General features: G+C 36.7%; 3 protein-coding genes across 3 annotated transcripts in view; 2 read left to right on the forward strand and 1 right to left on the reverse strand.

The window, feature by feature from the left end:
• The window catches only part of LOC101900656 (mucin-5AC), a 275,856-nt gene that overhangs the window by 21,642 nt on the left and 226,836 nt on the right, over positions 1–27,378 (forward strand). The gene's annotated exons all lie outside the window — the stretch shown is intronic.
• On the reverse strand, positions 5,042–7,217 carry LOC101890832 (neprilysin-4). The gene has a single exon (XM_005183388.4). The coding sequence runs from the start codon at positions 7,164–7,166 to the stop codon at positions 5,121–5,123; it is 2,046 nt and encodes a 681-aa protein (XP_005183445.2). The 5' UTR covers positions 7,167–7,217; the 3' UTR covers positions 5,042–5,120.
• On the forward strand, positions 13,567–15,877 carry LOC101893548 (endothelin-converting enzyme homolog). Its single transcript, XM_005189524.4, has one exon. The coding sequence runs from the start codon at positions 13,656–13,658 to the stop codon at positions 15,756–15,758; it is 2,103 nt and encodes a 700-aa protein (XP_005189581.3). The 5' UTR covers positions 13,567–13,655; the 3' UTR covers positions 15,759–15,877.

Genomic DNA, 27,378 nt, shown 5'->3' on the forward strand with positions numbered 1-27,378 from the left:
AGGTTATCATAAAATAAGACTTTGTAGTGGTCTTCATAAGAGACCTTTGAGAGATTTTCATGGAAAGCTTAGAATAGGTCCTCTTAGTAGTCTTCATAGAAAATTTTGAAGAGCCTTTTGCAGAAGACCTTTTTCTTAAAAGACCTTGCAGAAATCTTTATAAATGTCCCTGAAGTGGTCTGCATAAAATACCCCGAAGAAGTCTTCATTAAAGTCCTTAAAAGGTCTTAATAGAAGACATTGAAGAGATTCATAGAGAAGCTTAAAGAATCATCCATATTCCTAGATTCTACCAAACAAAATATCCCTCTCTGTGTAGCCTTTTATGTGTTGACCACCACAATATTTGCCGATGGCAAGGTAATTGATGTGACGCAAAAAAAAAAAAAATAATAATAAAATACTGGACCAAAATAATAGCAAACAATAATATAAGCAAATATCAAATAAACAAACTGAAGTATAATAGAAATAACCATAAATAAAGAAAATCAAGACCAGAAACTAAATAACGAAAACGAAGGTGGTGGGGAAGGAAAAGAAAATATCACAACGGCAATTACCAAAATGTCTGCCACAAAATGGGGGTATTAGTAACCTTCTTCCCTTTCTCCTTCTCCATTACAAATTGTTAGCAGAAAATTGACTTAACCAAAATATAATTGCAGGTTACGACCCATATTGTATGCCTCTGACATTGTCGTCGATAATTGATTATAATTCAATTTATAATTACACAAGTGTAGCGGTCAGAGGGAAGGGCGGCTGGCTAGCTGGCCATCCAGCCTACACGAAATATTTTACCAGTAATTAATTGTGATATCAATGCCATTTAAATAGTTGGTTCTGCGGTTTTGATTACAAAAGCATGCGGGCTTTATTTTCAATTCATTAAAATTTGGTTTTGTGTTCATTTTTTGTGATTTGGGGTTTTGCGTTCTGGTGGTGTGGATTTCATATTTTATGGCAGTCGATATTTCGATGCTATGTGGAGAAACGGGTTTTTACTTATTTGGTGTCTAGTGACGTATAATTAATGACATAATGTATACGCTTTGGGTTTTTTGGAGAGAGTTCAGTCCCCCTGATGAACACAAGAGAAACATCTGTCAAAATGATAAGGCGTGGGAAAAAATTAAGAAGTCTGCCTTTTTTATTTAGAGGTCCTGTGGGTGGTCTTCTATGTTGAATAATTACCACGGCTCTTTTATAGACAGAAATAATATGCAGAACTTTTGAAATATCTGCTATAGTTAGAACATTTGACCTATGAAAAAGATTTAATATATTTCTTCAAAACATAGAAAATCTGCCACGGAATTAATGTTATATGGAACATGGAACATACAGGGTGAGATAAAAATAAACTGCAACAAAGTCAAACTCCTTAATTTTTACATTTTTTTAAATGCAAGCAAGAAATGTCGGAAATAGCATCAAATTTTAGGATAAGTTTAGATTTGTTCGAATTGGTCACCTTTGGCTCTTTTGAGTCTATTTTCTTTCTGTTGCGGTGTAAGTTCTTGCACTTTTCGGAATTTCAATGGCTTTACCCCGAGCTCATTTTTCAATATTCTTCGAATGGAATATTGCGATATCTTCATCTCACGAGCCATATTTCCGTCACTACGACGCGGGTTTCGATCAAGTCGCTTCTTTACTTTTCGAACCATTTCTGCTGGTGTTGCTCTTTTCTTCCGTCCACTTCCTTGACGTCGGGCTACGCTACCAGTATCACGGTAACGAGCGATGGTACGAGGCACAAAATTATAATAATTGTAACAGCTGTCGGACGAGTGGCTTCGAAATGACAGCAGTCTGAAGTTGGTTGCATTTTTTTCATTTCACCCTGTAGTTAGAACATTTGGTCCATGATTTTATATATTTCTTCAAAACATAAGAATATCTTGCACTAAATTAAGTCATCTTGCAATATGGACCATATTGGTATCCCGTAGAAAGGGGAACTTCGAAAATGGATATAAGGATATCAAGGGGCCTACAATTATAATAAAATAACACCAAAATGCGTTTTTTAGCCACACTTTTATTACCTATTAATTTAAGAGCCAAAATTTAAGAGCTTTAAGTTTTCTTGTCTTCTATTCATTTCATGAATAGCGTCTGTACAACCACTTCAAGATTAAGAATGAAAGTACCAACACCCACTTAATGATAACAAGTATCATTTAAATTTAAGTAACAGTTTTCCCAAAAAGAACATTCTACTGAGTGAGTTCTCCACTTCCTGCCTCTTCCCCTACGGGTTGTCTTCTGGTTGGTGGTGTGTGCAATCAAATGTAAAGATATTCGCAAAACTGCTGTCATTTCAAATGATTCAAATCAATAGATAAGATTGCAAGTAGAAATGGAGAGAAAAGCGAGGAAAAAACGAACATTGATAACCCAATGAAAATTTAAGGATTTGCCAAGACAAGGATCTTGTGGAATATTTTTTGGAGTATTAAAAATTTTTTAAATTTAATAAAAAATATATTTATATTTTTTTATAAAAATAGAGTCCTCTAAATAATTTGTTTAAAAAAATTCACGTTTTCGGGACTGGTAGTCCTTTAAATAATTTGTTTAAAAAAATTCACGTTTTCGGGACTGGTAGTCCTTTAAATAATTTGTTTAAAAAAATCCACGTTTTCGGGACCGATAGGCCTTTAAATAATTTGTTTAAAAAAATCCACGTTTTCGGGACTGATAGGCCTTTAAATAATTTGTTTAAAAAATCTACGTTTTCAGGACTGATGGTCCTTTTAATAATTTGTTTGAAAAATCCACGTATTCAGGACTGATAGTCCTTTTAATAATTTGTTTAAAAAATCCACGTTTTCAGGACTGACAGTCCTTTATGTAATTTGTTTAAAAATCCACGTTTTCGGGACCTATAGGCCTTTAAATAATTTGTTTAAAAATCCACGTTTTCGGGAGCGATATGCCTTTAAATATTTGTTTGAAAAAATCCACGTTTTTGGGAGCGATATGCCATTAAATATTTGTTTAAAAAAATCCACGTTTTCGGGACCGATATGCCTTTAAATAATTTGTTTAAAAAATCCACGTTTTCGGGACCGATAGGCCTTTAAATAATTTCTTTAAAAAATCTACGACTTATAGTCCTTTAAATAATTTGTTTAAAAATCCACGTTTTCAGGACTGATAATCCTTTAAATAATTTGTTTAAAAATCCACGTTTTCAGGACTGATAATCCTTTAAATAATTTGTTTAAAAATCCACGTTTTCGGGACCGATAGGCCTTTAAATAATTTGTTTAAAAAATCCACTTTTTCGGGACCGATAGGCATTTAAATAATTTGTTTAAAAAATCCACGTTTTCGGGACCGATAGGCATTTAAATAATTTGTTTCAAAAATCCACGTTTTCAGGACTGATAGTCCTTTAAATAATTTGTTAAAGAAATCCACCTTTTCGGGAGTGTCAGTCCTTTAAATAATTTGTTTAGAAAATTCACGTTTTCGGGACTGTTAGTCCTTTAAATAATTTGTTTAAAAATCAATCTTTTCGGGACTATTAGTCCTTTAAGTAACTTGTTTAAAAAATCCACGTTTTCGGGACTGTTAATCCTTTAAATAATTTGTTAAAAAATCCACGTTTTCGGGACTGTTAGTCCGTTAAATAATTTGTTGAAGAAATCCAACTTTTCGGGACTGTTAGGCCTTTAAATAATTTGTTTAAAAAAATCCACATTTTCGGTACCGATAGGCCTTTAAATAATTTGTTTAAAAAATCCACGTTATCGGGACCGATAGGCCTTTAAATAATTTGTTGAAAAAAAATCCACGTTTTCGGGACCGATAGGCCTTTAAATATTTTTTTTAAAAATTCCACGTTATCGGGACCGATAGGCCTTTAAATAATTTGTTGAAAAAAAATCCACGTTTTCGGGACCGATAGGCCTTTAAATAATTTGTTTAAAAAATCCACGTTTTCGGGACCGATAGGCCTTAAAATAATTTGTTTAAAAATTCCACGTTTTCGGGACCGATAGGCCTTTAAATAATTTGTTTAAAAAATCCACGTTTTCGGGACTGATAGGCCTTTAAATAATTTGTTTAAAAAAATCACGTTTTCGGGACCGATAGGCCTTTAAATAATTTGTTTAAAAAATCCACATTTCCGGAACCGATAGGCCTTTAAATAATTTTATTTAAAAAATCCACGTTTTCGGGACCGATAGGCCTTTAAATAATTTGTTTAAAAAAATCCACGTTTTCGGGACCGATAGGCCTTTAAATAATTTGTTTAAAAAATCCACGTTTTCGGGACCGATAGGCCTTAAAATAATTTGTTTAAAAAAATCACGTTTTCGGGACCGATAGGCCTTTAAATAATTTGTTTAAAAAATCCATGTTTTCGGGACCGATAGGCCTTTAAATAATTTGTTTAAAAAATCCACGTTTTCGGGACTATTAGTCCTTTAAATAATTTGTTTAAAAAATCCACGTTTCGGGACTGTTAGTTCTTTAAATAATTTGTTTAAAAAATCCACGTTTTCTGGACTGTTAGTCCTTTAAGTAATTTGTTAAAGAAATCCACCTTTAAATAATTTGTTTAAAAAATCCACATTTTCAGGACTGTTAGGCTTAAATAATTTGTTAAAGAAATCCACCTTTAAATAACTTGTTTAAAAAATCCACGTTTTCGGGGCTGTTAGTCCTTCAAATAATTTGTGGGACTGTTAGTCCTTTAAATAATTTGCGTAAAAAATTCACGTTTTCGGGACTGTTAGTCCTTTAAATATTTTTTAAAAAATCCACGTTTTCGGGACTGTTTGTCCTTTAAATAATTTGTTTAAAAAATCTACGTTTCAGCACTAATAATCTTTTAAATAATTTGTTTAAAAAATCTGCGTTTTCCGGACTGAAAAATTTTTTTTAAAAAATCCACATTTTCAGGTCTGATAGCTCCTTAAATAATTTGTTTAAAAAATCCATGTTTTCAGGTCCCACAATCCTTTAAATATTTTTTGTAAATCCAAGTTTTATGGCCTGATAGTCCTTCAAATCCACGTTTTTAATTTAAAAACGAAATCTTTATATTTCTTTATTTTCTCTTCAAAAAATGTTATCACAAAAACAGTTTTTTTTTTTCAATAAATTTCACATTTCTTTGCCGGATTCATTTTACTACCCACAGGACAATTAAATTCCTTGGCAAACTCCTCGAAATTCGATAGGGGCCCAAGAACTCTAAACTTATCCGGAACATGGATATCGATAGCCATCAGCGTGGTGCGAAGTTTTGAATAGAAATCCGAACACCAAAGATAACCATAACTAGTAAAGAATAGCTGGCGATAATTGAAATCCATCCCAGAGAAATTCTCTAATTTTTTATCCCCTTCGGCAGTATTGTCGTACCAATTCAAATAGGCGTTGTAGGCCAATCGAACCCCACTATTATCGGCTATGTTTTCATCTTGATTTGGCATTTCCGATAAATTCTGTCCGCCATAAACGAAATCCTTGTACTGATGAATCAAACATTCGGAACGTTTTTTGAACAGCTTATTGGAATTCTCATCCCACCATTTGCGATGATTGCCAATTGCATCAAAGGTTCGACCTTCGCCATCAAAGCCATGAATAAGTTCGTGGGAGAGTAGCGAGCCCAGGACACCAAAATTAAAGGCATTCGGAAATGAGGCTGACCAGGCGTAGCTGGGTTGCAGCATGGCCACGGGAACCTTGATGGCATTTTCCACATAAATATAGGACGGTGTGGTGGAAAGCGTCTCCCCATAATCGTTTTCTCTAGCCATCTCGCCCAAATGCCTACGATCATAGATAGCTTGGGCCGATAAGATTTTCTGGAGATTACCCAAATAATCCTCGGCCTTGAAGTCCAAAGGATCCATAATTTCAGAGAAATTGGTATCCTTGAAGGAGATAATATCCAATCGCATTCTCTTCAACTTCTCCAAGGCATATTGCCGAGTTTCCTCCGACAACCAATTCAAATGAGAAGACTGTAACTGTTTCTGGAATGCGGCCTTGATGTGGGACCACATGTCCTGCACGCCCTGCTCCGTTTCCCGGCTGTTGTATTTGCGATAGACCATGTTGTCGAAATTTTTATAAAAATATTTTTTCATGCGTGTCAGACAGGTCTCTTCCAGTTCCTCTTTGGTTTCTGGTATGTCCATAATGAAGCCATTGGCCAGGCGATAGAAAATATAATTGGCCAAGACCTTGGGCGGTGTGGTCTTTATAGCCTCAAACATATTGGCCAAATAGTCATCGTCGGTGTAGATTTTCAAATTCGGCAATGTGCCCACGGCCAATTCGACAAAACGTTTCACATCAAATTGAGGGGCAAATTTCTCCTGGGCCTCATCCAAGCTATGCAAAACATACGTCTCACTCAACTTATCTCCAGCGTGTTGATCAAACATGGCCTGGGCCAAGGACCTTTCAAATTTCAAAAATTCCGTTGCCGTTTTTAAAGCCACATCCTCCTCTATGCCCAGAAATTCACTTAATCTGCCAGCATAAGCCGGAGGCATTCGCTCAGCAATCACATCCCCCTTTTCTCCCACATACAACTCGCGTGGCAAATCGAAATCCTGTTCCGAAACATACATACGGTTCAGGGTATTGTTCACAAAATCTGTGGAGAATTCAAATTTCACCAAAATTGACAAGCCATATTGGTGGACAATTTTAGCCACCACCTCAAGCCAATCGAAGTCCGACTCCTTCCACTTGTCCTCACCCACCAACGCGGGCATTTCACCAAATTCTTTAATGATCTCCTTCAGCTTTGCAGGGTATTTATCTTTCAAATCAGCAACCTGCAAACACGACCGATAGAATCGCTTAACTTTCTTATCAGCATCGTTCTCATCTTTATTGTCACTTTCAAGAATCGTTTTAATTTTCTCGTCCAATCTACTTTGCAGCGTTTCCAGCATCCCAGTACCCGGCTCATCCAAAGTGGCCGGATGGTAGGTGGCATAATTACCACAAACATAATCGTAGAAATCCTCACAGGGATCCACGGACTTATTGAAATACTTTTGTAATTCCTCAACTTTTGCTTGTCTCTCAGCAGCATCTTTGATAACCGGGGAGCTGTGTATTCGCCACACACAAAGGATCAGCAATAAGTAGGGCGAAATAAAACGAATCTCCATTGCGCTTTTCTAATCTGTTTAGCTTGAAATGAAATTCTTAACTGAATTCCACTCGCAAATGGATTCTGTGAGAACACATCTTTATCAGCTGATTAGAACTGCACTTTGGTAGATTTTTTTATTCACCATTGCAAGACCTTGTCCGATATTTCAGTGACCCGAAAGTTTAGCTTTAATTTGATTGACTGTCATTTGTTTGTTCGGCATAAAGTGGTGATACGAAATTTACATAAGATTATTCGTTTTGTTTGTTTTAAATTCAGATGTTTTGAAATGGAAATTTTGCATCTGCCCTGGAGGTCTCATCAGATAGCACTGAACGACAAAAATGTTGAGGAGAATACGAATTGCTATAAAGTGACTAAAACGTCTTTTATAAAAACGGCAAAAGGCTTCTAGAAGAAGAAGACTTCAAGATTTCAAAGCCTTCTATGAGAAGACCTGAAGACCTCATGGTTTGCTTTAAGAAGACGTCAAGGTCTTTTATGAGAAGATCTAAAAGTCTTCTATGAGAATAACTCAGAGGTGACTTGAGAAAAGGCCAGGCTTTTTATGTTGATTGTTGTTGTTGGTCTTCTTTTGAAAGTCTTTTCTGAAAAGAGTTTAATACCTTTTATGGGAAGACCTAATGACCTACGATAATGGGAAGACCCAATGGTCTTGAGGGAGAAGAGCTCAACCTTTAATGTAAAAAGATCTCTACCTATTTCGTGACAGGACCTAAGATTTTTTACCGATGAGAGCTTTTACGAGAAGAGTCTCTTCTAGGAGAAGAGTTCTGCCTCTTCTGGAAGAAAAGCTCAATTTCTTCTATGATAAGAGCTCAGCCCCTTCTCGGAGAAGGGCTCTTCCTCTTCTGTGAAACGAGCTCACACTCTTCTATGAGAAGAGTTCAGACTCTTCTATGAGAAGAGTTCAGACTCTTCTATGAGAAGACCTTAGACTCTTCTATGAGAAGATCTCAACCTTTTCTATGAGAAGAGCTCCTCCTCTATGTGAAGAGCTGATCATTTTTTAGGAGAAGAGTTCTGCCACCTCTATGAGAAGAGCTCAACCTCTTCTAAGAGAAAAGCTCAGCCTCCTCTAAGATAAGAGCTCAGCCTCTTCAATGGGAAGAGCTCAGCTTCTTCTATGAGAAGAGTTCAGACTCTTCTATGAGAAGTCTTCAGACTCTTCTATGAGAAGACCTTAGACTCTTCTATGAGAAGATCTCAACCATTTCTATGAGAAGAGCTCCTCCTCTATGTGAAGAGCTGAGCATTTTTTTAGGAGAAGAGTTCTGCCACCTCTATGAGAAGAGCTCAACCTCTTCAAAGAGAAAAGCTCAGGCTCTTCTAAGATAAGAGCTCATCCTCTTCAATGAGAAGAGCTCAGCTTCTTCTATGAGAAGAGTTCAGACTCTTTTATGAGAAGAGCTCAGCCTCTTCTATGAGAAGAGCCCAAGAGGCTTCTCCTATGAGTCCCTTCTCTGAGAAGGGCTTCGCCTCTTCTGTGAGAAGAGCACAGTATCTTCTAAGTCAAGACATCAACCTCGGCTGAAAAAAGCTGAGCCTCTTCTATGAGAAGAGCTGAGCCTCTTTGATGGGAGGCTTGGCTCTGCTGCGAGACATCCAAGCCTTTTTTGTGAGAAGAGCTCAACCGCCTTCATGAAAAGGGCTCAGCCTCGTTTGTAAGAAGTGCTTCGTTTATTTTGTGAAAAGAGCTCAACCTCTTTTGTGAGAAGAGCACAGCCTCTTCTTTAAAAATGTTTTAGAAGAAAAAATCTTGGCATCTTCTGAAGGTGCTAAGCGTCATTTACAGGGTTGCCCATATTCGACGGACCCATCTGGCAACGCCATAACTTTTGACAAAGATGTCACATCGCTTAATGACATACCGCGTTTGAAGCGTCAGTCCAAGCAGATTTTTACCATGAACCAAAACACGCCACGCGAGCGCTCTGAAATAGTTGAAATTTACTAGAACTCAATTGTGAAAACTCAACGTGCTTTTAAAACATTAAAAAATGTGAGAAGTGCGCCTTCTAAGAACACCGTTAAGCGTTTATACGAAAAATTTTCGACTGGTAAGGCTCTTTACATTATAAAAAAGTCAACCAAGGCGATCGGCCGAGAATATCGCTGCCGTACGAGCCAGTGTTGAGAGGTCCCCAAGAACATACCAAAAACGCCGTTCTCAGCAGTTGGACATGGCTCGGTCCACTTTACAACGGATTATTCGCATTGATTTGCATTTGTTCCCGTACAAAATTCAATTGACGCAAAGAATGTTGCCTGCGGACAAGCCTCGTCGATTGGAATGTGCCCAAAGGTCCGTCGAATATGGGCAACACTGTATTAGAAGAACTTATGACCTCATTTGAGAAGACCTTGATGAGAAGAGACAGTTCATTCTCGACTTTTCAAGTCATTTTATCTCAGAGAACTCTCAAGTTATCCTTTCGGCCATCATTCATCGAAAATTCAGCTTTTGTATTGTAGTACAGTGTACATATTTTGTAAAATTAAATCGATAAGGTAGTTTTCGATGCTTATTATAACCTAACATAATGAAGATTAAATTTTGCTTAGGCCAGCAGCGGCATATGTCCAACAGAATACATTGTTTTTAGAGGTTAATTATGCTTGTTAAGAGTAGATTTAATGAAACCAGGGCTGGGAAGACAAGTTAATTCTAAATAGACACCGATTTTACAAAAAAAAAAAATCTTTTTTTTTAATTTTATATCGCACTCTCCATTTATCATTGACGTGAATATGTTAGTATTAACAACTTAAATAAATAAATAATAATAAATTAAATAATAATTTTAATTTCATTGCTATTATTTTCTCATCATTTGTTTGGAAGGGGTATTGCACAACCTGTATACACTCTTGTGAAAAAAAAAAACGAAAAAAAATAAATATTTCTTAAACTCCGTGAACTGATACAGGGACATAGCTTGTGGGGGGTTGATAAAGCCTATTATAACTACTATGTTTGTACCTCTTTATCATTTCTGCAGAAAATGCCTCAGATTATTAACGGGAGTGCAAGCAGGCTTACAATTTCAAGGCTACGTAAATAATTACTGGACTTTCCCCAACTTTTGCGATACAATAATTACAACAAACACACATTATATTACAAAATAAAAAGTGACAATATGCTGATTAAAATCGATTATATAATCCGCATGTATGTATGTATGAGCGTACAATAATTTGCGTAGGAATAGGTTCACGAATTTTGATAAGAAATTGTTATTGACACAAGAAGTCAATAAACAACAATTAATGATTTCGAAAAGAAATAATATTTTTAGCATCAGTTTTGTGTGTGTGTGAGTGTGCTTTTTTCGGGAGGGGTTCAAAATCTCAAAAAAAAAAAAATAAATAATAATAATAATAATAATAACTTATCAGTATTAAGCGTAGTTTGCAAACTTTCTATACACAGTGGACTCTCCTTAAGTTAAATAACTAAAACGTATATGAAGAATTTTAATTGATTCTCTAATGGACAAATTTTTATACCCTCCACCAAAAAAGTACCCACCCACATTTTTCATCGGAATTGTCTGAAAATCCACACAAGGAGTTCCTTGTAAGTACTTTACACGCAGACATGGATTTGTCTTTATAGGTCCACAATATCGTATATCCCCCCATATATTGGCACCTTCCTTTATTAGATATTTTAAAGATATTAAAAGAATTTTTAATGGATTTTATTTTTTTTTTAATTTTTTTAGTTCGAGGTAGGAGCCACTTATATATATTCATTTAAAAAAACACAATTTCCATAATTAAGTATTTCAACAATTTTTCTAAGCTCTATCTTTAATACTTTTCGTCTTTTAATGAGATTATAGAATGGGCCATTAAATAATGGTGTTTTGCTTTACTGCCTCAGTACCTTCACCTTAACATAGAATTTGCTGGGAGAGTTTCATCTTCCCGAGAAACCAAAAGATCTGCTCCATGAAAGGTCCATAAAAATTGGCAACATATCTGATTTATTTTTCTACAAACCGAAATTAGCCCTCTTTTTACGATTTTTTAAACCCTCAGCCGAATGGCTAGAGAAGGTATATATCATTTGATTCCTCCAAAACGTGTCTTATCAAAATAACGGTTTTAGACCCTAGCTCTCTTTGGACCAAATTCGTTTTAGGACATTTGGAGTCGATCTAGGGATGTCCGTCCGTCACTCTGTCTGGCTGGTGCGCCCGTAGGGAGTATCCGGTTTGATCCAAACTTGGTACATCATAGTATTATGGTAAAACTTAGATCGAGTTCGGAGATGAGCAATATCGGCCAACTTCCTCTGGTACCTTCCCCAAAAAAATTGGAAATTTTCAGAGAAAATATTTTACTGCACAGAAAGATTTGGCGATTTTACGATTTTGCTCCAACTTTGCAAATCCCAACATCAATTCTAGGTAAGGTGCGAAAATAGACAATGTCGGTCCACTCCATCAAGTACCTCAGCCACAATATTTTAAATAATTATAACACTTATAAAATATGATGTAAGATTCGGATTGTCTTCAAATTACCCACATCAAAATTTTTTTTAACCCACGATCTGGTGTGAAGATGGAATATATCGGGTCACTCCCTTTTGAATATCTATGAAGCTGATAAAACGCAAAATTAATACCCGATTCCATTCAAACTTCGCATATCCCAACATTTTTTATCAACACAAGATCTGTCAAAATTTTTAGTAACCAAAAATTTTATAAAATCCGAAATAAGCATCCGGTTCTCTTCAAATTTCATACACCATTATTTTTACTGCTATGAAAATGGGATACATCGTCGAATTCTTTCTGATACTTCCCCCACAAAGGGTTCAAAATTTTGAAATACAAAACGCTCATAAAACACGAAATAAGCATGAATGAAAGCAAAAAATGTCGGAAATAAAATCAAATCTTAGAATAGTTCGAATTGGTCACCTTTGGCACGAATTATGGCCTTCAAAGGGTCAATGAAACCGTCACACGCTGCCCGAATGTTGCTCTGCTGTATTTTGACCCATTCCCGGCTCTGTCAAAACTTTTAGTAACCAATAAGATCATAAAATCCGAAATAAGCATTCGGTTCTCTTCCAATTTCATACACCATTATTTTTACTGCTATGAAAATGGGATACATCGGCGAATTCTTTCTGATACTTTCCCCACAAAGGGTTCAAAATTTTGAAATACAAAACGCTCATAAAACGCGAAATAAGCATGAATGAAAGCAAAAAATGTCGGAAATAGAATCAAATTTTAGAATAGTTCGAATTGGTCACCTTTGGCACTAATTATGGCCTTCAAATGGTCAATGAAACCGTCACATGCTGTCCGAATGTTGCTCTGCGGTATCTTGGTCCATTCCCGGCGACGCGATGGCTTGAGGTGATCAACGCTTTGGAATTTTTTAGTGCCAACCTTGCTTCCCAAAATACTCCAGACATAATAGTCCAACCCATTTATATCCGGAGATTTTGGTGGCCATTGTGCGCTGGAAATGAAGCGAGGAACCTCATTTTGTAACCATTCTTGGGTGGCGGGTGCTGAGTGCGATGGTGCTGAGTCCTGTTGGAATGTCCAAGGTCTGCGGCCAAAATTTTTGCGTGCCCAAGGCTTTAATACATCCTCCAGAATATTTTCTCATTTATTCTTATGCCACGGTCGATTAATACGAGCGGAGAGCGACCATCGGCTGTTTTGGCGGCCCACACCATCACCATGGCTGGCGCTTGAGTTCTGGTGGCCAACCGAAGGTGCATATTTTCAGCTGACCTCTTTAGCAAATAAACACGATCATTTTGTTTGTTTATAAACTGCAGAAGGTGGTGAACCTTAGGGCAAGCGAAGCAACTCTTTAGTTCTTTTGAGTCAATTTTCTTTCTGTTGCGGTGTAAGTTCTTGCACTTTTTGGAATTTCAATGGCTTTATCCCGAGCTCATTTTTTAATATTTTCCGAATGGAATATTGCGATTTGTTCAGCTCACGAACCATTTTTCGGCTACTGCGACGCGGGTTTCGATCAAGTCGCTTCTTTACTTTTCGAATCATATCTGCTGATATAGCTGTTTTCTTCCGTACACTTCCTTGACGTCAGGCTACGATACCGATTTCACGGTAACAAGCGATGGTACGAGGCACAAAATATTTATTCACATTTAAATGCTGGAGTGCTCTAACTATAGCCCCTTGTGATTTTCCAGCCAAATCTAAAGAAATCACACTATCACGCTTTTTTCTATAAAATTCTCACAATTCTCGGCTAATTTTGATTTTTAACATATTTTTTAAGCTGTTTCATTTACTGTGGCCTACCTGTAATTCAGCTGATAATAATGAATGAATACAAGCTGATATTGGGATTTTCAGATCAATAGATTTAGTATCAAAATTTACAGCAAAGTGAGAAGGACGTTTAGAAAAAGCAATACAATTAAAAATAAAAATTGAAAATAATTAAAAGGTTTACACGTGGAAAACAAATGTTGAGAATTTGGTGGAAATATTTATTTACCTTCGTTTTGAGTTTTAACTATGCTCATGCGGCCCTCATCACGGCCACCACCACCAGCAACGAAGATGTGAAATTGGATTTAAAACAAATACTGCGTTTGAATAAAACCAAAGAAATGAAAAGTTATTTGAATGAGTCATCGGATCCGTGTGACAATTTTTACGACTTTGTCTGTGGAAATTTTGGGATGACGGAAAATGATGTGGGGTCGGCCACAATGCCAAACATTAATTCATTGATGGGAAAATTTAATGATTTGTTGCGAAATGAATTGGAAGTGGAGAAGGGTGAGGGTGAGGCTGAGAAATCGGATAATTTGGTGGATAGAAAATTGAAGCAGTTCTACAGATCCTGTATTAATATGATGACCCAGAAGGATGCTTGTGTTGCCAGCCGCAGGGAGTTTATTAAGAATTTCGGCAAAATGCCAGCCTTGTTGGGAGATAATTGGATGGAGAATGAATTTGATTGGTCCACTGCCATTGCTGAGATTGCTTACAAAACCGGAGAATCGATTATCTTACGCCTGGGTACAATGACCGATTTTCTGGACAACTCCCAGAATCGTGTGGCCATAATGGAACAGGAATTTGACGTGCCAGCCGTCCATTTATATAACAACAAAGAATATGCGGACTATAAAATTGATTATTGCTTGACAGTTTCGTTATATTTGCAGAGCATGCTGGGCTTGGAAGAGGATCGGGCCAATGAGGTGGCAGAGAAAATTGTTGATTTTGAAATTGAACTTAGCCAAGGAAAAATCGATAAACATTTGGGTTTACAAAACAGTGAAATCTATATAAATCTTATACCGCTCGAAGAACTTTCTGCCAGGTATGGGGGAGACCTCAATGTCACCCATCTGCTACAGACGGCCCTGGACTATGTACCCACAGAGCTGTATGTTAATCAGAAATATTTGGAAACAGTTTTGAAGGTCATACGCAGCACACCCAAAGCGGTGGTGGCCAATTATATTTACTACAAATACTACTCCACATTGGAGCTGCCCTATTTCGAGGAGTTGGAAGTGATGAGGATCATGTGTGTCAGCACACTCCAGCAGCGTTTTTACAAACAATTGGACAACATGTTTTATCGTAAATACATTACGGAGGACATGAAACCCTCGGTGGAATTCATGTGGCATGAACTAAAGACGGCCTTTCGCCAACAACTTCTCTCCCCCAAACTCCAATGGATGGCTGAGAGTACTCGTAAATATGCCTTGGAAAAACTGGAAGCAATGCGTTTCACCATACTCTCTTTTGAGGCGAATAATTTTACCCAGGAATTTGCGCAACTGCATTTGAGCGACACCAACTATTTGGAAAACCTTTTGGCTCTGCAAAACCTAAAAAGCAATTTGACAAGGGCTGCCATATATGCCCCACCCCAACCCGATGATGATGGCTATGCTGCCTCCTATGTACCCTCCTACTCGCCCATTGAAAATTTACTTAAAATTCCCGTCAGTTTCGTCTACCAATATCACCTGTATGCTTCGGCCTATCCGAATGCCCTGAACTTTGGCACTCTGGGCGTATATATAGGCCATGAGATGTTGCATGGCTTCGATGATGCCGGGCGCAAATATGATGCCAAGGGTAACAGTCACAACTGGTGGCAGCCGCACTGCACGGCGGAGTTTCAAAAGCGCACCTCTTGTTTTGTTCAACAATATCATCGCTACACTCTGCCAGATGGCAAACATTTGCCGGTGATGCAGTTGCAAGCAGAAAATATTTCAGATAATGGTGGCATTCGTGCTGCCTTCACTGCCTACCGGCAATGGTATGAGGGTGCGAAGAAACAGGACCCTCAAGTGGAGTCAAATGAACTCTTAGCGGGTCTTAATTACACCAATGACCAATTGTTCTTCATTAGCTATGGCCAGTCATGGTGTTCGACATATGAACCCACCTATTATTCGACCATTGATGCCGTCCATGTACCGTCGAAATTTCGGGTCTTAGGTCCTCTATCGAATCTGCAAGAGTTCGCCACGGCATTCAATTGTCCCTTGGGTACGAATATGAATCCTGTAGATAAATGTGAAATATATTAAGAACTGTTAAATGTTGTAGTTATTTATTTAAAATAAGTATTTTTTTTTGTTTATAAATGTGTTTTATGCCGATGTTCGATTATTTAAATATATTTTGACTTCTGTAATGATTATTCAAACTGGTGACCCTCTATGGAGTAGGTTCTGAAGGAATGGGTCAAATTTGTTCATTTCGTATGGGCCTTTTTAAATAAATAAGATATAAATATGTGAGTGACCGAAGTCGACCCAAGTATTGCATTTTCACACTTCATCTTATACAGATAAAAATATTGATATGGGCGAAATTACAAGAAAATCAAATATTTATATCCAATTTTATTTCGAAATCATAAATTCCATTTTCATCTCCGGTTTCTGGTTAAGAGAAATATTTAGATATAGCAAGTTGTAAAGAAAATCTGCTGTGAAGATAATATATATCTGCAAACCCATTCTGGTACCTCATCCACAAAGGGTCACAATTTTCAGTACTTTTATCTGTCATAACTTGCGAAATCGCTGCGCTGAGATAAAAATACTGCAAATTGTCACCCTTTGTGGATGAGGTACCAGAATGGTTTTGTAGATATATATCATCTTCACAACAGATCTTATGTTAGCAAACCTGTTTGTATGTTTGAAATCTGAAGGTAGTTAGATGCTTACTTCGCTTTCTTTGAGCATTTTGTTTTTAAAAATTGTGAACCCTATGTGGTGGCGGTACAAGAAGGAATGGTCCGATCTCTAGCTTCTTTAAAAGAGACCTTGAGTTGACAGAAATATTGAGATGTACCAAATATGAATGGAATCGGATGTTAATTTCGCGTTTTATGATCTTTATGGATATGTGGGGTGGGGGGTGGGGGGTGTACCGGAAGGAGTGGACCAACAAATCCCATCTTCACATCAGAACTTGTGTTGGTAGAAATAATGGGATGTGTGAAATAAAAGAATATTTCGCGTTTTATGACCTTCGTGGATATTCAAAATTTTGACCCTGTCTAGGGGAGGTACCAGAAGGAATGGTCCGATTTTACCGGTTTTATAACATATCCTGTGTTGATGGAAATATTCAGAGGTGCCAAGTCTAAATGGAATCGGATGTTAATTTCGCGTTTTATGAAATTCATGGATATTTAAAGTTTTGAACCTTTGTGTGGAAGGTAACAGAGGGAGTGGACCGATATATTCCAGCCTAACACCAGATCTTGGTTTTTTAAAATATTGGTATGTGTGAAATTTTAAGACAATCGGATTCTTACATCACAGTTATAATTATTAAAAATTTTGACCCTTTGTGGGGGAAGCATTTGATGGAGTGGACCGATATAATCCATTTTTGCACCTTACCTATCACTGACGGAAATGTTAGGATTTGCAAAGTTGGAGCAAAATCGGATTATTTTTTCTCTATCTGGGGAAGATTTTTTTTTTAATTTTCGACCTTTTTTTAAGGAGGTACCAGAAGGAGCGGACCGATGTATTCCATCTTAACACCAGACCTTGGATTTACAAAAATATTGGGATGTGTTAAATTTGAAGGCAATCGGACTCTTATCACATTTAATAAAAGATATAATTATTCAAAATTTTGACCCTTTGTGCGAGGGTAGTTTATGGAGATGACCGATGACCTGACCTGGCTCTGATGCAAATATTAGGATTTGCAAAGTTGGAGTAAAATCGAAAATTTTCCGAACCCGATCTAAGTTTGACAACAGACAGACGGATGGACGGACATACCTAACTCGACTCCAAATATCACGAAACAACTTCTGTCCAAAGGGTCTAACCGTTGTTTTGATGAGGCACGTTTTAGCCGTATCCAATGATATATAGGGTGAGATAAAAAACTGCAACAAAGTCAAACGCCATAACTTTTACATTTTTTTTTAAATTTTATTGAATGGAAGCAAAAATGTCGGAAACAGCATCAAATTTTAGAATAAGTTTAGATTTGTTCGAATTGGTGACCTCTGGCACGAATTATGGCCTTCAAACGGCCAATGAAACCGTCACACGTTGCCCGTTTGTTGCCCTGCAGTATTTTGGCCAATTCCCGCCGAAGCGCTTGCTTGAGGTGATCGACATTTTGGTATTTGTAAGTGCCAACGTTGCTTTCCAAAATTATCCAGACACAATAGTCGAACGGAAATGAAGGAGGAACCTCATTTGTAGCCATTTGTGGGTATAGCTTGCTGTGTGCGATGGTGCTGATTCTTCGTGGAATGTCCAAGGTCTGCGGCTAAAATGTTTGCGTGCCCAAGGCTTTAATACACCCTCTATAATATTTTCGCGATAATATTCGTTATTTATTCTGATGCCACGTTATTTATTCTGATGCCCATGGTCTGCGCTTGAGTTCTGGTGGCTAACCGAAAGTTCACATTTTCAGCTGACTTTTGGCAAGTAAATATGATCATCATTCTCATCCGAGAAAACTAAATTCGGCGGTTAACAACTTTCGGCCAAGCGATGCAAGTCTTTAGTTCTTTTGAGTCTATTTTCTTTCTGTAGCGGTATAAGTTCTTGCACTTTTTGAAATTTCAATGGCTTTACCCCGAGCTCATTTTTTTAATATTTGTCGAATGAAATATTACTTGAAGTCGGGCTACGCTACCAGTAACACGGTAACGAGCGATAGTACGAGACACAAAATATTTATTGGCATTTAAATGCTGAAGTGCTCTAACGATAGCCACTTGTGGTTTTCCAGCCACATCACACTATCAAGTTTGAATTCCATCACGAATGACTTTTTTCTGGAAATTTCTCTCCAAAATGCTTTTGTACGCTTGTAAACATAATACTGAGCTGTCACTGGAATAATTTTAACAGCTGTTGGACGAATGAGTTAGAAATGACAGCAGTCTGAAGTTGGTTGCAGTTTTTTCATGTCATCCTATATCTCATATATACCTTCTGTAGCCATATGGCTGAGGGTAAAATTATACATATTGTAAACAATATTATAAATTTATTATTTTTATAATTTTAAATTATGAAATATGATCTTCTTTTAGTTCAAACGATTTAAAAATACAACAATCAAAAAGTATGAAATAAGGTATAAATCGGTCGGCATCATACTACAGTTGATATTTACGACTGTGACCACAAGCGTGAACTTGTTTTGACATTTTTATTTATTCATCCACTTTTTTTTTGTTAATTATACATTTCTCTCATTTGTATGATAATTAATACAATTTAAAAATTATTAGGCGGCAAAAAGAAATGAATATGTTAATTATTCATTATTAAGCTGTAGTTTGGAGTTAATGTAAATATTTTTTAAGAGCATGACATGACTTTGGGGGGTAAGAGAGATAGCATCAATGTGGGTTATTTCAATCAAAAAATTTTACATGAAATATTTTTAAAGTGATAACTGGAATTAGAAATAAAGAACAACTAACGAGAAACATTGGACAAAGATAGGAACGGATACAAGTGATGTTGTTAGATTAGGAGAAATACCTTCGTTTTTTTCGCATTCTCTTCTATTGTTTATTGTTATATATCACAACATTGTTGGGTAATATAAATGTAAACAAAGTCTCTATTCTCTATTAAAAATATTCAATATTTTATATTTTTATAGAATTGAGCGAATAAACGTAAGCTCTCTCAAAGCATGAGGGATATCTATACCTTTATTTCTCTATGCCATTGGCTTCTCTTTAACTAAGGTGTCCCAATACATAAATGCAAAAACTTGTAGAACAACAAATTATGAACATCAAATAACTCAATTGTTAAAGCTATGATTTGTGTTTCGACTTTATTTCGTCCCACTTCGCTGTGACCCATTCCAATACACATTGTCATTTGAGCAGTATGGGTAGTGTTAATAAGCTTAACTGTTATCTCATTAATTGTTTCATTTCCGATTAATGGATTTTGATTGTTCATTGAGTGGTTTTCGATGAAAACGAAATTCGTTCATTTGAATTATGTAAAATTGTTTTAATTACTCAGAAGCAATAACCCCTTCAAAACGACCAGTTATTAATTGACGTTGAGCACTATCAACAGATTTCTCAAATGGAGATTTTTGAAATTGTAATGTTACAAAAGGGGAGACAACGAGAAAATTTTAACATTATAAGAAAGCAGTTTTGTATTTATACCCTACATCACATAGTGGCAAGGGTATTATGTTTTTGTGCATTTCTTAGTAACATGCAGAAGGAAGCGAGGTAGACCCATAGTTACTTTTGAGGATCTTCATAGAATCACTTTCTGAGTCGATTTATGCATATCAGTCCGTCCATGTATTTTTGAGAACAAAATGCAGCTCGCACTTATTATCCGATTGAGATGAAACTTTGCAAACAACATTTGTTTGGCCCAAGGACGAACACTGGTGATAATCGGATCAGATTTAGATATAGCTCCCATATATTTTCAACCGATTTCTTATATTTTTATACGTCGAAATGACCCGTATTTTGGTACATCCCACCGAATTCTTTCTAGAAGCAAGTAAATCAAATTTGGAGAAAATCGGTTCAGATATAGCTATAGCTCCTAAATATATATATATTTCATCCGATTTGCGGTTTAAAGACCCCCACATGCGTAATAGGCACTCCAGAAGAATGATATTTGGTGCCGGACATCAGATACTACTCGAAAATACCTTTGTCAAATTTTATCGAGATCGGTTCAGATTATCCTAATCTGAATAATTATCCTAATAGCTTCCGATATCAGGTTTATTGTCCACCAACTGGCTAATATCAGCCCAAATGAACTGAATTTTGACAATTACGACTGAATTCATAATATAAAATTTGGTGTAAATCGGTTCAGATATAGCTATAGCTCCCATATATATGTTTCATCCGATTTGCGATTTTAAGTAGCTCACAAGCGTAATATGCGTTTCACAACAATGATCTTTGGTACCAGATATCAGATACAGCTCTGAAATAAGTGTATCAAATTTTGTCAAGATCGGTTCAGATTTGGATGTAGCTCTCATATATATCCTCAACCGATTTAGAGTTAATTTTGTACCAAAGTGTCAATATCAGTCCAAATGACTTGAATTTTGGCATATCCGATCGAATTCAATCCGGAAGTAAGTACATTAAATTTGGAGAAAATCGGTTCAGATATAGCTATAACTACTTTGTAAATGTTTAATCAGATGAATGGTGTTTGAGTCCCTCACATTCGAAATATGCATTCGACAACAATGAAATTTGCTACCAGTTATCATATACAGTCCCGAAAAACCTCTGTCAAATGTTATCAAGATCGGTTCAGATTTGGATATGGGTCCCATATATATCTTCAACCGATTTCGGATTATTTTGTGCACCAAATGACCTATATCTGTCAAAAAGTCTTGATTTTTGGTACATCCGACCAAATTCAGTCTAGAAGCAAGTACATCAACTTTGGAGAAAATTGGTTCGGCTATAGCTCCCATATATATGTTTCATCCGATTTAGTATTTAAATCCCTCAAATTCGTAATATGCATTCGACAACAATGATAGTTGGTGCCATATATCTTATAGAGCTCCGAAATACCTTTTCCAATTTTATTCGAGAACGGCTAAAATTTGGATATAGCTCCTATAAATATCCTTAATCCGATTTCAGGTTTATTGTGCAAATAATGGCTAATATCACCTCAAATGGAGTGAATTTCGGGATGTACGTTACCATTTTTTGCAACTCGGCTCCGATATATATTTTTATACCCTCCACCATTCATAGTATGGAGGGTATATTAAGTTCGTCATTCCGTTTGTAACTCATCGAAATAATCATTTTAGGCCCAACAAAGTATATATATATATTCTTGATCAGCGTAAAATTCTGAGACGATTTAACCCTGTCCGTCCGTCTGTCCGTCTGTTGTAATCACGCTACAGTCTAAACGAATTAAGATAGGAAGCTAAAATTTTGCACAGATCTCTCTTTTGTCTGCAGGCAGGTCAAGTTGGAAGATGGGCTATATCGGTCCACGATATCGTATAGCCCCCATGTAACGGTACCCTCCGATATTCGGTATTTTGAAGATGTTAGCCACATTTTTCAATGGAATTGTCTGAAAATTCACACAAGTAGTTCCTTGTGAATACTTTACCCCCTGAGAGAGAATTGTCTACATAGGTCCACGATATCGTATATCCCCCATATAACGGTACCCCCGATATTCGGTATTTTGATAACTTTACCCACATTTTTCAACGGAATTGTCTGAAAATCCACACAAGGAGTTCCATGTGGCTCTATTCCTCAGCACAGAATTATCTATATAGGTCCACGATATCGGATATCCCCCATATAACTGTACCCCCTGAAAATCCACACAAGGAGTTCCTTGTGGGTACTTTATACCTCGGCAGAGAATTATCTATGTAGGTCCTCGATATCGTATAGCCCCCATATAACGGTACCCTCGATATTCGGTATTTTGATGATTTTAGCCACATTTTTCAACGGAAATTGTTCACAAGGGGTTTTTTGTGAGAATTCTTTATATAGGTTAATGATATCGTATAGCACCCATATAACGGTACCCCCGATATTCGGTATTTTGATGATTTTAGCCACATTTTCAAATCGTATTGTCTGAAAATCCATACAAGGAGTTCTTTGTGAGCACTTTACCCCCAGAAAGGGAATTGTCTATATAGGTCCGCAATATCGTATATCCCCCATATAACGGTACCCCCCGATATTCAGTAGTTTAATGATTTTAGCCACTTTTTCCAATGGAATTATCTGAAAATCCACACAAGGAGTTCATTGAGAGTACTTTACACCCAGACATAGATTTGTCTTAATAGGTCCACAATATCATATATACCCCCATATATCGGCACCTTCCTATATTAGATATTGTAAAGATTTAAAAAAAAAAATAATAGATTCTATTTTTTTTTTTTGAAAATTTTCAAATTTGTTCCAAAAGGTGGAGGGTATTCAAAGTTCGGCACGACCGAACTTACTGCTTTTTTACTTGTTTTAATATAATCCTTATCAAGGTGATATCACGCACTCTATAGCAAACTATAACTGCTCTAAAGCCAAATGTTGATAGGTGGTAGGATGTACTTGAAATAAATTCTTTTGTTACGGGAGCTCTACTAAATATGCATAGTGGTTTAGGGTATCATATAGTCGGTCCCGCCCGAATTTTACTTTCCCTTACTGTATTTTACTTGTTTTTATTTTTTAGAACCAAATTTCGAACTTCTAATTAAGCTCTGATTTTTCCAATCATCGCACAAATTTTTACCGTGATAATTTGATGTATAGACCCACTCATTTGGTTACGTGCCATCCCAAAGGCTAAGATTTTGGAACATTTTTATTTTAATTAGGAAAATATGTAAAATATATGTGACCATTTCAGCTCCTATTTTCAGAAAAGGTCAAATTTATTAAGAAATCCGGAATCTCGCATGTCTTTGATTTGGTCCAATTTTTGGTACATCGTTTCTAAAGTTCACTTACGTCTACAATTTACAAAAAAAAAAAAAAAAAAAAAAAAAAAAATAAAATAGATAAATAAAAAAATAACAAGTAAACAAAGGCTATAGTCGTGCGGAGCCGACTATCTGATACCCTACAACACTACAATATGTTAGAAGCCGCTTTATGTTATATTATATTATATTATTATTATATTATATTATATTATATTATATTATATTATATTATATTATATTATATTATATTATATTATATTATATTATATGTTTCTCTCCGTATGAGACGCTGATGTTCTCTCAGGCATACAAACCGTGACCGTATAGAAATAAAAAGATAAATAAATAAAAACAAAAGAAGGATTAGTTTAAATATAAGTGTCCGTTTATTGAGATGTTGTGAGAGTTGGTCAACCCGAGTTGACAGATTACCTTTTCTATGCGGTTAGCTCCGTAGCTAGCAAGAGATACACTATGAATGCCAAGTCGCAATGCATCGAGGTGGCTGGAAGCACCGATGCTTCCAGGAAATCTCTAAGCAACACGGGCTGAGAGAGTACCCAGAGAGAGAATTGTAGAGAAATGACTTGGAAAAGCTGCCTACGGTCCGAGCTGTGCGAACGTAGGCCCCAAGGAGAGTTGTAGGGAAAATCTTCAGACTAGGAAGGCTTTCTCCCTACGGTCCGAGCACAGCGAACGTAGGCTCCAAGGGGAAGTTGTAGGCAACCTTTTAGCCCAAGAATGCATCTCTCTACGGTCCGTACTAAGCGAACGTAGGCTCTCTGGATCGTTTGGCAATTTGCAATTCTAACTTAAACATTGCCGCCCACCTTGAAACATTGGAGAATGTTACAATAATTATAAATATAAATTAGTTTGAAATATTAATTATTATTGGCCATTTAATTTATGGTACCAAGCAGTGTAATTCGACGGATCCCGAGATCCCTTTGACCATAAATTAAATTGAATCAACTTAATCAAAGTAACTTAATAGTAAAAAGACGTGAGATCAGTTTCTAGTGAGCGTATTTCATATTTTGTTTATTAATTGATTTGTAAATTGATAACAAGTGCATGACTTTAAAATAATCTATCCGAATACCGTATATTGTGGCATAAATAATAAAACCAAGATAAAGTGGCATAATTTAATTGGCGAGAACGACGCGCTATGTTATTGGCCCTTGTTATGTCTTTACGTCAATTAGCCGAACCATTCTATAATCGCCGGGGTGAACCTTAACAACTCGATCTAGCCTCCATGCCAGATTTTGTGAGTTTTCTTTCCGTTTTCTATTACAAAACGATTGAGGTACAACTGAACCTCTGCGAAATCTTTTAATCGGAGGAGACAATATTGAATCGCCTAAAAGATTTTCCTTTTTTTCGATATGCAGCCTAGAATTGAAAACTTGCATATGTTTTGCTAACAATGGACCCGTTAGGATCCAACCGAATACCGTATTTTGAGCTACAAGTGACCCTAGAACCTTTTGATGAGCTCCCTCTAACACTATCTGGGGATACAAATCAGCACCTATCAACAAATCTACCGGACGACTGTCAAAGAGGTGAGGATCAGCGAATGGTAGCTTGGGCAATTGATCAAAAAGATTAGACCGAACAGCAAATGAAGGCAAGTTTTCCGAAATCTGAGGTAGAACGAAAGCAACCGTTTCAATTTGAACCGAAGAATGGTGCCGAGATCCAAGACAAAGTGAACAACTTTTCCTAGATGTGGCAGAGACGGAACCGTTGACACCAGAAACCGTAGCAACTACCGAACGTACTGGTAGGTTTAGTTGCTTTTGAATGCGATCAGTAACGAATGATGCCTCAGACCCAGGATCAATTAGAGCCCGAACTGAATAAGAGACACCCTGATGAAGGATATTTACCATAGCTGTACCCAGTAAGACATTTCTACTCTGCGAAGTGTGAAAAACTTGCGTATTGGTGATAGTGGGACTAGAACCAGTAGAAGTGGATGCGACGTTAGGATCTGACGGTGCAACCGAGGGCGAGAATGAAGAGGGTGAGCTATTTGATACCCGAGTATTACTGCTTGGACGATGAATTAAAGAATGATGAGTGCCTTTGCATATACTACACCGATTAGAACTTTTGCATTCTTTAACTGAATGTCCCCGAGACAGACAGTTCCAACAACATCCCTGTGTTTGGACAACAGACAATTTCTTACCTATCGACAATGTTCGGAATTTTGGACATGACCGAAGAGAATGGTTTTGTCTAGGGCAGAGGGAACAAAAGAATTCCGAAGTGGATTTGGCGTGAACATCCACCGAAGCGCTAGTGAAGTGAGGCTGAACCCTGGCCTGATTAGATCTGGAATGTGAATCAGGTCCCTTAATGTCCCGTAAACAATCAAGAGTCTGAATTCTCTCTGTCAAAAATGCATTTAAATCTGACCACAAAGATAATGCTGATTTATCCCGTATACTTTGCTCCCACAAGGTGACCGTTAACCTAGGCAAACGTTGAATGCACAAAAAGACTAAAATAGGATCCCATTGATCCGTTGGAATATCGTAAACAGCCATAGCCGACAAACAAGTGTTTATGCCCCGTTGAATTATTTTTAAATTGGAACTAGATTCTCGATCTACAGCGGGAAGGTCAAATAAAATCTTCAGATGACTATTTACAATGACTCGTTTATTGTCATATGTGTTTTTTAAAGCGGCCCAAGCTAATGTGAAACTACGATGGGTGAGTGGAAATTTGTTTACTATTTCCCTAGCTTCCCCGGACGTTTTCTGCACTAAATGGCACAGTTTCTCAATATCACTTAAGCGGGCATTGTTTATGTAAACCGTGGAAAATAAATCCCGAAAAGTGGGCCACGAAAGAAAATCTCCTTTAAAAACTTCAATATCACAAGGAGGAAGTGCAAGATTGTGAACATTATCCGAAGGGAACCAACCTGAGACGTTGTTTCTACCACTCTGCATAGAATCTACTTCAGAAGTAATAGTTTCGACTTGTGTGCCAATATCCTTAGATGCCTGGGTGGACGAACTTAAATTGGGAACCGCGTTTTCAGGAGCTTCAACTAGTGACACAATGGAACCATTTCCATCAGAGTTAGAAGGTGATGGTGGGAGTTGCCGATATTTAGTAAGTCTCCGCTTAATACCCGAAAGACATTTAATATATGTCTGATGTGAAACCTCATATTTGCTGTCAACTGAATCGATGTCCTCTTTTTGAGAATCTACTGAAGACATCAAAAAGTCCAGGCATTTATCAAACATTTCCTGAACTTTTGCCCACAATTTTTCGATTTCTCGGGAACGAACCTCTAGTTCAAACTCATCTATATCCTCATCGCACACGAAATTGAAATGTGCGTCAAATTTAATGAGAGCATCCGAAGCTCTAATATTCATGTCCAAAGGTGTGAACGGCATGATGAATAAGTATTAAAACCAGAAAAGAAAATACTTGAAATTTCGACGAGAAAGTGCACGAACCACTGAATATCAAATCGTACTCAATAAGATGGACGATCGAGGAGTTCTTCTATTTATCTCAAGTCAGAAAATGCAAAAACAAGCACTATATAAGCCACAGATATCTAAAAATATTTGTTTAACACCAAATTATTATTTAACTGCCAAAACTAATTTCATAAATTATATTTGAAACTTTCGATAGGACTGTCCGTAGGGTGGGTGTTTAGCGAAAAAAAATAAAATTCCAAGAAATACCACCAAGTTGATTTTTAAAGCAAGTAAATATAAAAAATCTTTATAATCCTATAAATTTTCCAAGAAAAATAAAGTTTATTCTTCCGCCGTTCCGATGTGACCGAATGTAGGTTACGCAATAATTAAGAAATTGTTGCCCAATACAACAAAACTAAAAAATAGTACTCTTTATAACCAGGAAACCAAGCAATTATTTTATATAAAAATTAAAAATATACTGTATTTTATTACGACAAAAATAATATCACTATTCGTATATAAGTGGTTGGCTGTAGGGTGCAAATGTCTAAAAACCCCGTTAGTAGCAAAATATGTATTAAATTAAGAAAAAACACCAACTGTCTATTTTCATAAATTTATTTAAAAATAAATTACGAATTTTTTCACCTGCGACCCACTGTGCAGCGAGATAACGAAAGCAGACAAAACGAAATAAAACACA

The sequence above is a fragment of the Musca domestica genome, unplaced genomic scaffold (assembly GCF_030504385.1).
Source record: "Musca domestica strain aabys unplaced genomic scaffold, Musca_domestica.polishedcontigs.V.1.1 1, whole genome shotgun sequence".
In the NCBI taxonomy this organism is placed as follows: domain Eukaryota; kingdom Metazoa; phylum Arthropoda; class Insecta; order Diptera; family Muscidae; genus Musca; species Musca domestica.

What these genes read in the sequence shown, in the direction of transcription:
- LOC101890832 (XM_005183388.4), bottom strand. Translation starts at nt 7,166, where the DNA reads ATGGAGATTCGTTTTATTTCGCCCTACTTATTGCTGATCCTTTGTGTG.
- LOC101893548 (XM_005189524.4), top strand. Translation starts at nt 13,656, where the DNA reads ATGTTGAGAATTTGGTGGAAATATTTATTTACCTTCGTTTTGAGTTTT.